Raw genomic sequence first — 12037 nt, forward strand, 5'->3', positions numbered from 1 at the left:
GAAACAAATGTTATTCATATGGATGCATACAACAAAATTGTTGTGTTATTTGGTACTTTTTCATCTTAAAACGTGATAGATTGATGCTAAAATTCCCGTTGACTATTCTCCTCTGTTATCCGAACAGCAATGCTCAAAGTTATAAGTAAATTTAAAACATGAAGAATGATTTCAAAATAATCAGTATTTTATATAGATTCCTACTTTAAATTTGATTAACTAGATAAATATCCTAATCAAATCAGACCTATAAAAATATATCAAAGTCTATTAAAGAAAATTGAATATTTATTTTTATGTCTTCACCCATAGACAAAGATCCTTCCCCTGCCCCAAAAGAGATCACCTAATTTTGATAGTATTAGCACATTCTTTATCTCAAACCAATTAAATATTATCAAATAACTAAAAAGAAAAATTTTAAAAACAAAAAATAATATTTTTATATCATTTGTTCAAATCTGATTGGTCTAAAAGATAAAATGACACTTCTAATATGTGATCTCTGTCCAAATACCAGTGCCCCCATGCCCCTTCTTGGCTCTATAAAAACCAATCCAACTCAAACTCATCATTCATTGACTTGAATACCAACAACAACTAGCAAATCCCATTCTTCACTTATTTTCTTTCACCATTTCAATGCTACGCGTGTTTATGGAGATTATTGCTATTTTAGTATTCATATCAATCTTTTTCTCAACACTCCTTTGGTACCCATTAATAAAGAAACACAAGAAATCCCAACATATAGCTAAGCCTAAACTTCCCCCTGGCTCAATGGGTTGGCCTTATATAGGAGAAACTCCTCAACTCTATTCTCAAGACCCTAATGTCTTCTTTGCTTCTAAGCAAAAAAGGTTCTTGTTTTATTAAAAAAAATAAAAATTGATACTTTTTTCTTTTGCATGGAACATGCTGACTTAATTGTATATATATATCTTAAATTTTAGATATGGGGAAATTTTTAAAACCCATATACTAGGTTGTTCATGTGTGATGCTGGCTAGTCCTGAAGCTGCAAGGTTTGTGTTGGTGACTCATGCTCACTTGTTTAAGCCAACATACCCTAAAAGCAAAGAGAAGCTGATAGGCCCTTCTGCATTGTTCTTTCACCAAGGAAACTACCACACTCATATTAGGAAGTTGGTTCAATCCTCACTCTCTCTTCAAACAATCAGAAAACTCATTCCTGATATTGAAAATGAAGTTATTTCCTCTTTGGAATCGTGGGTTTCTGGTGAAAACGTCATCAACTCTTTCCAAGAAATGAAAAAGGTTGGTATAGTTTGATAAATCTTCTCATTTCTTTTACTTGAAGAGAATACTAGAATTTCTCAAACTACAACCACAACCGTGATCGTAATAACAAAAATTTAAAAATTTGTACTTCTATATCAAGAGTAATGATATATTCTCACCATGCGTGTGCCTATGGTGCCTGCGCCAACTGTTTTTTGGTATGAACTTCATTTTTCTAAGTATTTTCTTTTGGTTTATCTCTATTACATAATTAATATGGTAGAAAATGTATTGTCTTATTCAACACTTTTATTGCATGTATGGCGTTGAGTTTTGTTATTATTTGATAGTGGTTCCCTCATAAATTTCTTGTCACTGGGTCCTCTATTATTGTTTAGAAATGATTTTTCTAATTTGTGGCTTCTTTTGACCCTCCAACAGTTTTCTTTCAATATTGGCATTCTTTCTGTGTTTGGTCACTTGGACAACAACTATAGAGAGAAGCTTAAGGAGAACTACAACATAGTAGAGAAAGGCTACAATTCTTTCCCAACAAGGATACCAGGAACTGCATACTCCAAAGCACTCTCGGTATGCTACAGCAATTGAATTATATGTTTAATAAAAATAAATAAGTATCTCATAGTTTATCTTATTTACCGGATAAAATCATGATATATATCTTATTTAATTATTTTCTACAAAAATATTTAAAAAAATAGAACACATGTCATGATTTTAGTGGCCAAAGGAAATAAATTTTATTCTCTTTTTTTAGAATGAAGGATCTCCTCGTATGAGGAGATAAATTATCATCACACGGATCTTGATCTAAAATTTAGAGGAGGACAATGATAATTAATTATAATTTATATCTAAAATTAATTTATTAACAATAAAACATAGATAAATATATATAATTGTTTCAAAGTTTCAAGTAAATAACATTAATTAACAACTAAATATGTTTAAAGAAAAATATACATTCATTTAAAATATCATTCCTCATTCTTTTAAAGACTTAAATTAATCGATGATTGAATTAAAGGTAAAATTTCGGTTATTTCATTTTCAATATGAATCATCATGTTATTAATAAGAAATTCATCTTGATTAATAATTGAATAAGTATATGATATAACATAAATTCAGAATATATTAAGAATGTTTATAAATGCACCCCAACATGGAGCATCATACTGCAATATCAAATTATAAATTAAGGAAATAAGAATATAGCATAAATAATTTATTAATGAAAATAACAAACTTTATATGAATTCATTAGGGATAAGGAGAATCGTGTAACAAATTTTTTAGTAAAAAGCACTTCAAAAAGGCACTTTAAGTTACTGTTAGTACAAGCCTGTAATATTGTGTGACTTTGTGTTACAATGTAAATAGAATAATGAAATTGTTTGTGAGCTATGTGTTGTCCAAAATTAATAAATTAGGTTTTAATTAAAACACTCACCGATAGAATAATGTAAATATTTTAATAAATTATGCAAAATAAATATATTACCAAAAAATTACCAACAAATTTGGTATAATTTTTTACAAATTTCAGGGAGGCGTATTTATATGTTATTCAACTATATATATATACTTGGATCTTCTTGTATATATGTCTTTAATATTCTTGAATGAATATTTTTTTAAATGATCTAAAGGCAAGGAAGAGAATCAGAAAGATTATAAGTGAGATAATATGCAAGAGAAAGGAGCAGAGATTAATGGAAAACGATCTCATGGGACACTTGTTAAACTACAAAGATGAAAATGGACAAATGCTAAGGGATGACCAAATTGCTGATAATGTAATTGGAGTACTATTTGCAGCTCAGGACACTACAGCTAGTGTTCTAACTTGGATTCTCAAGTATCTTCATGATGACCAGAAACTTCTTGAAGCAATAAAAGTAAGTTGTTTTTGTCCCCCAAAATAAAGATTTTCCAAATCCATGTAGGCCATAAGGGTTGAAATTTTATAATAGTAATAATAATAATAATACTAATTGAATGAGTCAATGGAACTGTATTGCAGGCAGAACAAATGGAAATATATGAAGCTAATCAAGGAGGGAAGATACCACTGACTTGGGGTCAAACCAGAAATATGCCAATTACTTATAAGGTATAGTATATACATGTATATATATACTACCAAAGTGCCAAAAAATGCAATGCAAACTAGCAAAATATTTCAAGTCTTGGTTTAATTTGAAGGTAACTTCATGAATGGATTTCTTATAAGGATAAATGTTGCAGGTAATATTGGAAAGCCTTAGAATGGCAAGCATAATATCTTTTACCTTTAGAGAAGCTGTGGTTGATGTAGAATACAAGGGTAAGCACTTGAGACAGAATATTCTCTTAACATTTTTAGGAAGTTGAATTTTCAAAATGTTCTACTATTTCCTGCATGGTTTCTAAAATGTTCTGTTGTCCTATTGCTCAGGATATCTCATACCAAAGGGTTGGAAAGTAATGCCACTGTTCAGAAACATCCACCATAATCCAGAATTCTACCCTGCTCCTCACAATTTTGACCCTTCAAGGTTTGAGGTAGGTTGTGCTTAACACAATAAGGGGTTTGCCCACTACTTAGTCAAAGAAATACTTAAAATTTAATAGGTATATATAAAGTTTTTCACACATTCATTAAATGATTCATTTGTAGTTAAAATACGAATTGTAATAGATAATGGGGTGACATAATAAAAAACTCTTATATTATCAATAGTGCATTAATATTAAATCCTTCTTAAAAAATATAGAAATAAATAAAACTTTATGCTTCCAAAGCAATAAAATTTCAATTCTGTATGGCTGCAGATTGCTCCAAAGCCCAATACTTTTATGCCATTTGGTAATGGAGTGCACTCTTGTCCTGGAAACGAGCTTGCCAAGTTGAACATGTTGATTTTAATTCACCATTTAGTAACCAAATTTAGGTAAGATTATTTCTATAGTTTTTTGGGTCAAATTTTGACATGCCTATTCTTTTTCACATGTTATTTACTTAGCATAAACCATCATACAAAATTCGTAATACTCGTTTGGTTGTGTTCATTAATTTGTGTTGGCAGGTGGGAGGTGGTGGGATATCAAAGTGGAATTCAATATAGCCCATTCCCAGTTCCTCTTCATGGTTTACCAACAAGATTTTGGAAAAATGAATAGGCCCAAATGAGGTGCTAAGTGCTATGATAAAATCATCCATTTTTCATGTATAATATTAATATAAAAATATTGATATTCCTTGCCACCCCAACCTCCTCTTTTTATATTGAGGTCAAGTTCTAATTGTCTCTACTTAATTTAAGGAAATGTCATATCTATGATATTATAAATAGTGTCATAGCCTAGTGTCATTAGTTAGTTAATCAGACTATCAGAGTGTCATTGGTAGTTAAAATGAAGATGTAATCAACTGATGATTTTTGCTTTGGAACTCAATGGTTCTAAAGTCTTTAATTTGTAACTTTGAACTTCCATATGGTCCCCCATGATAGTTTCAACTTTCAAGTTTACCTATAGTACGATATTAGCTTCATTATTATCTTAAACAAATCGAGACTATATAATATATAACCGTTTATGCTTGACTGACATGTTAAACTTATATATAATTTAATGCTTAAGATTGCAACTATGTTGTAGATGAAGGGCTCTGATACCCAACAAATAAAATCCATCAATAGTTACTTGATATGTCAGTTAAATATGTCTTGTCAATTCATGAGTTAATTATTGTAATTTGGCTACTAATGTTTAAACTTATTATAATTATTAAAAGTAAAAACTAAATCCTTGTTCTGCATTGGTAATGCATGTCCAATCCTCTTTTCATCTTTCTGAGCTGTAAGTTTAACATGGACTTAGTTACTACTTTTAATGAATATATAATTAATTGAAATATAGTGACAAAATTACAATAACTAATAGTTAATCAATGGCATCCTTAATTGATCGATTTAATTTCTACTTTATTTATATAGCAAGTAATCATTATGAATTAATATTTTTTTTCTTAATTATACTTTAAACTTAATGAATTCGTAAATTTGGTCTCTTCATAAATATATTGTTAAATTAATAATTGATCAATAAGGAAATCATTACAATCTCGCTCACTGTATAAGAATATGATTAGTAAATTTGAGAGTTAGAAATGGTTAATGCACTTATGACACTTCTTAGTACACTTTTGAGATTTTTAAATAACATATATATTTTCATTGTTGTTTCTTTTACGGGAGCACATATTTTATCTCAAAATATGTATTACTTCGTATATTTTTTTATTCTTATTGATTAAATAATATAAAATTAATATATATTTAATACATATTTTACTCTTATAACTAATAAGAATGAGCGGTACATAGAGTAGAGTGATATAAACTTTCCAACAGCATATGCACCTCCTTCATTTGCATGATTGAATGTTCATATTGACACGTAGGAGTGACGAATGGGATTAGCCGTTCCAAAATGAGTATGTCCTTATATCTTTAGCCAATGAGATTTCTCCAAGTAATACAAATATGTTATTTTATGTTTTTAGAATTTCTTTTTTAATGAAATGTCACATCTTTATTGGTCTGGTACAGAAAATGGGACAAGAATTGGGACATGTGATCTCTCCCTGTACACGACCTGTGATTATAAAAAACACTACGTGTTGCCAATTAATTGGCTAGGTGAAAAAGGATATGCCTTGAGCTAGAGGCATCCAAAATAGTAAATAAAATTATGAATTGGTTGAGGAGAATTCAAGGGTCACTTTGCCATTGAATTTAGACAGTGAACCAAAAGTGATTTTCTGAAGGACAGTGTAATGGATTCCTCTTCGATACTGATTCTTCAGGGAATGTGAAAATGGACAATTTTTTTAAATTATTAATTCATAAAAAACATAAAAATATGAACCATTAAATTTTTATTATTGTCATGTGTCATAATCATATATATCTACTGCTTAGAGAGGGGCACATTCCTACTTTTGTGGTTAAAGAAACCCAAAGGCTCTAGTGTTCGTGTGCAATCAATTAATGTCTCTATCATACTTCATATTTTGATGTTACCTGATCTTCTTTCCCTTTCCTCCCCTTTTCAAATTGAAAAATCTATCTATCTAAAAAAGTTATCTTACTAGTAATAGTACTTACTGTATTGCATTAACTTATGATATCATAAACATTAATACTTTACAGTGACTTCCTGATCCTCAACCCATAAATGAAATAATCACTAAGGAGTTGAAACCATACCCAAACAATTCATGAACCTCAATTCATGTAAAAGGATGCAAACAAAAAAGGAGCAAGATAAATACTATTTACATTAAGATGAGGAATTCATAATATGTCAAATAATGCTATTATATTCTATAAAAAACCAGAAACTCTAGAAGACCAATAAGATCTAAACCATTCTTGGTGATTTCACCTAGAGTTTTTATTCGTATTCCTATCTCTTTTTATAATTATGAAACCACTTAATTACGCTTTAATTGGTCATCTCATTCAAATCATATCGGGTGTGATTCAACCATTTTTTTAATAGCTAAAAAATTATAGTGGCCTTGAGGAATTGAGGAGATGTGATTATCAAATACTATGAAATTCAACATAACATTACAGCCAAAAATATGGTATGATATTAGCTAAAAATAAGTATATTTTCAGGATTCCCACATCAAATAATCAATTTCATTGCAAAGCAGGTTTTTCAGGTGAAATACAAATGAGAAAACCAGTGATGGAATTACCTCATTGCAGTACATACAAGAAGGCAAAGAAGACAGAAACCTTGCCTATCTCAGCATAAAAAAGAAAGAAAAAAATGTTGGATGCATGTTTTGTCATCAATGCCCAACCGCCAACCGGCATTTCATTAAGGCAAAAATGACATGAGCTTAGAAAAGACACTACTGGAATGTAACACACCCTATCATTTTTCTTTGTATATACCAGTCTTCTTTCAAATTCATTACAATGAAAACAATTGTACAACCAAGCATTCACATGGCACCAACAACATCATTCTATAGGGTCAATTTGTCACTCTTGCCAGTTCCACCATTAAATGTTGATGCCTACTGTCTCCATCCGACAAGATCAACAAAGGATATTCATGTTCACAAACATTTGGTGTAACTATGAGCTACTCCTTTATAAAGGGTATGTTTAAAGATGCAATTTTTCCAAGAGAATTCAAGCAATTGAAATAAACCTTCAAATGAATTGTCAATGAACGACATGCAATTTGAAATTATCAAAACAGTTTAAACCCCAGTAACCCAAAGGATCGCGAAGCATGATATCCTTAGGGATGCCAAAACAATTACCAATTTTCCAACAAGATCATAAAATACAACCATAAAATACAACATATGCAATCACATTCTTGTGCAAGAAGATCATCAAAAATCATAATTACGTTTTCAATAACCATAATATATAAAGTGATGCTGACATATTAGTTATACAGTTAGCTACGCACCCATGACTCCATGAGGATGAAGCCACACATTTAGCTTTCATAATCCTACTTGACAAGATATAGTACGAAAACAGACAATCAATATAGTATTACAGCATGTCATAAAAGGAAAGTTACTGATAACCATTATGGGTATGTTAATTGATTGCGGTCACACAAGCAATATTCCAAAACTATCAGCATAACACTGACAGCTTCAAGAACAGTAGAGTAAAATTGACAATATATAGATAAATTGTTTACAGTTCATTTTGGCTCAATGGTAACGTTAATGTTCACTGACCATGAGTCCATGAGATGACATTTTCTCTCCTAAAAAATGTGTGACTCCACTGATTAGTCAGAAAAATACTTAATTAATAAATTTTTAACTTCAATATATTTTTTCAATCAATCACAAGTGAGTGGAACATAGATTCGTACACTTTTTGGGATAGAAGATGTACTCCTTCCTCGTACCCCATTAAGTGGCAGCCTTAGGCAATTGGCCAAGTAAATTGTTTCTTTAAATAAATAGACAAGCTTTAAAACAAAAAAGATTAACAGATTTCACCAAACATAAATTATTTCTTCCTTATAGAGCTTTTAAGGTCTCTTTTTTCTTCCAAGAAAGCAATTGTCAAAAAAGCTAAAAGCTCCCAGAGTCCTCAATGAGATGTTTTGTAACTTTTGTTTGAAGTAGCAGTACTATTATTAAGGACAATAGATATGTTAAGCTAATTTGGGCAATAATAGAGACCAACTACATTAACAGCATACTACTGTAGAAAACAACAATTTCTTTTTTTGCTTTTCTTTTTGTGGATACAACAAACCAAAACCCATCACATCCAAAATGCTAAAAACAAGAACATGGTACATAGAATCATCTCAATGAATCTAGAAAATTGAAGGAACGGTGAACAAAGATCAATAAAAAATGTTTGCCACTAGAAACATCCAATTAACATAATGATTATCACGTTCGCATGTGTAATGTGAAGCAATTACCTATCTAATACGAAATATTTGGGCTTTGCTATTTTTTATGGTCTGGAAGCTACCACTAGGTTCGAAAAACAAGTATTTGACACTGGTATTGTAGTTGCAGAAGGCATTGTACAAAGAAGCGAAGCGATTCAGAACTTGCGTATGCGACATCGTAAATCGCAACTCAATTTTAGTTCTTCCGGGAACATCGTATATAGGGCACGCTCGCTAAGCTGAAAGGAGGACGCAGGCGAGGCTTAAGAGTAAAAGACTTCACTCACTTGTTTTATTAATTTTGATATCACATTCACCTTATTAATATAAAAAAAATATTTTCTATTTTTATAATTTTTTAACTATATCACTTTTTAATTGGATTAGTATATAAATGGGATCTCAAAAGTGAGATAGATTGAGGATAAAAAATATATTTTTAATCATTGAAAATTTGTGGGCAAAGTATAGAAAATTTGTCTTTTTACTCATTTTGTCCATCCCATTTAGTGCAATGTCCGTGAACATTTTTATTGGGCAATGTAACTCGTGGGCTTGATGTGATAAAAGAAAAGAATAAAATTTCAAATAAATTATGAGGTAATATAATTTAAAGTCTTACAAAAGTTGTGATGTGATAGGTTTTGTTTAACTTCATAAAAAAGGTCAAATATTTTTCTACAAAATTTCTTTTGAACTACTTTATTTAATTTTGTTTCCTATTTTATTGTATTAGTTTTTTCTTTTTATATTTTTTATTAATGCATGTGGGTCACCTGTATGCCCATTTTAAAATGGGCAGAATATGTCATTTTGTCCGATAAGATAATGCGGGCATGCTCATGCCCAACCCGCTTAAAATATTACGAACATTTGTGGGTACGAACAAAACAGATTGGGCGACCATTTTGTGATCTCTAATATTATATGTTGCAATCCTCATTCAATACGACCATCATCCACTTTGACTAGTGAAGTGGTATAATGATAAATTAGTTTAATGTGTGAAGTCCTAGGATGATAAATTGGTTTAATGTTGGGCTGAAATCATCTCCATTAGTGGTTTTCCAATATTGGACTTAGATTATGACATATGGTAGAAAAATTAAAGATATATATATTTAATATTATATTTAAATTAAATTAATAAAAAACTTATACAAGTTATTTCTCTCCTCACATTTAAGTACAGAGGGATTCAATATTAGAGATGAACTCATTTCTTTAATGTTGCATATTGTTAAGTTATATAATTTATAATTTAATTATTAAAATTGTTAGATAGTTGATTATATTAAAATAACTATATGGTTTAAGATTCAAATCTTTAGTGTAATTTAAAAAATATGAAAATTTCATCAACAAACCATTTTTGACTACGACATATTTTGATAAGTAATTTTCAATTTTGACTAACTTAATTATATATCTGACGTAATTATCATATTATATCGAATATAGACTAACTCATAGGTTTATCACTTAAACCAACCTATACACTATAATATTACAACATGGTCATCTTCTTTTGGAATTATTTTTATTGAGATGACATTTACTCCTTCAATTTTTCAATTGGATACATTGTTGGTATGTAATTACATATCATATTACTTAAATAGTAAAACTTGCTTATGTAAGAATAACACTAATACTCCATTTGGTACCTCGAGAGTAGAAAGAGAATGAGAAGAGAGAAATTGTAAAAAGTATTATTTTTCTTTAGTTTAGGAGAAAGTTTGGAAAGAGAAAGTGAAAAAAATGAAGTGGAAATCAACAAATTTCTTTCTCCTCTCATGTGATGAGAAAAATGAGAGAGGAAGAGTGGGGAGAAAAACATTTCTTTTCAAACAACACAAAAAGTGATTATATTTTTATCAATTTATCATCTTATTAGACGGGGTAATCGTAATATCTAGCCTAAAATACCTTTGCAAGAAATAAATGCCCAAGCAACCAAGAATAACTTTTTGGTGTACAAACAAAAACGAATAATTACAATTAATCTTTTAACAGCGTAGTTATTGCACTATACCAAAAAGCTAGTATTCAATTTATCATCTTATTAGAAGGGGTAATCGGAATATCAAGTCTAAGATACCCTTGCAAGAAATAAATACACAAGCAACCAGCAATAACTTTTTGGTGTACAAACAAAAACGAATAATTACAATTTACCAATTTTTTTCTTTTTTTGAAGTTACATTTTTTTAACGGAATTACTTTCAAAAGAAACAAAAACAAATTGCTAAGTGAAAATGTGACATGTCCCAGGTCTCAGACACCTATAGTCATGGAACAGATATAATATCGTTTCTGGTTCAGTTAAACATAAAGGACGGGTTTTCAAGTTTAAAACCAACGTTGAAACAAGTTGCCTAATAGTTTCCATATATTCCATTAGAACGTGAGTCAAAGTTAGTTTTTTTAAATTTATTTTTATAAAGTATTCCTATAATCTCCCATTTGAAAAATAATTCTATATTTTGTATTTTATTTATAAAGATCATTTGCTAACATTGTTCTAATAAAAAAACTCAGCAAGAGCAGTTACTGCTTCTTGTTGGGTTTAAGAATTTAGTTTAGTACTAGTCACTAACCACTTTCAGCAAGCGCTGAGGATGTGACACTAGATGAGGTATATTCTCACCTTCTTCTCTGGGCTTTTCATGGGCTTTCTAAATCCATGTCTGGGCTTCGAGCATCTATACTCACGAGTCCAACTAGAGTAAAAATAGTGTTTTTCTAATGTCATTGTGGTTTGCATTGTGAAGCCATTATTTGGAATCGGTGATTTTGGGATGTTGAACTTATTTATTTTGTGTATTAAAAGTGTCTATGACCGATATTTGAACACTAGATTACTTAAATGATATTTGTTTATTCTCACAAAGTTTTATCTTTACATGTAACAGGAATTGAAATTTGACAATATACTTCACAAACAATAAGGGTAAGAGGTAGTTGTGATAGGGTGGTGGCGAGGTAGTGGTGATATAGTGGGTGTGTGTGTCGGTGATGTCACCGGGATTGCCGTTGTCAATGACGAGGGCGGTGTGATAATAGTTGTGGTGGTGATGATGGTAATAATGGTAGTGATATGGAGGACTATAGTGCATCAATGTTTGATGATTATGTATCAATAATAATGGTGTGTTAATATGATGATGGTAGTGATAGTCATAATGACGTGTTTGTGGTGGCAATAGGAAAGTGGTAAGAGGGGTGATGACAGTCTTTAAGGTTGAGATTAAAGAGGGGAAGTTAATACACTATCCTATTATATGATGTTTGTTTTTAATCTATCTTATCTAAGGAC

At 30.3% G+C, this 12037-nt stretch overlaps 1 protein-coding gene across 1 annotated transcript; it reads left to right on the forward strand.

Annotated features, from left to right (window-relative positions):
• On the forward strand, positions 568-4591 carry LOC109332353 (abscisic acid 8'-hydroxylase 4-like). Its single transcript, XM_019567308.1, has 9 exons — positions 568-860; positions 954-1278; positions 1684-1833; positions 2916-3164; positions 3290-3379; positions 3514-3592; positions 3704-3810; positions 4081-4199; positions 4335-4591. The coding sequence occupies exons 1-9, from the start codon at positions 643-645 to the stop codon at positions 4426-4428; spliced, it is 1431 nt and encodes a 476-aa protein (XP_019422853.1). The 5' UTR covers positions 568-642; the 3' UTR covers positions 4429-4591.

Source organism: Lupinus angustifolius, chromosome LG18 (genome assembly GCF_001865875.1).
Source record: "Lupinus angustifolius cultivar Tanjil chromosome LG18, LupAngTanjil_v1.0, whole genome shotgun sequence".
In the NCBI taxonomy this organism is placed as follows: domain Eukaryota; kingdom Viridiplantae; phylum Streptophyta; class Magnoliopsida; order Fabales; family Fabaceae; genus Lupinus; species Lupinus angustifolius.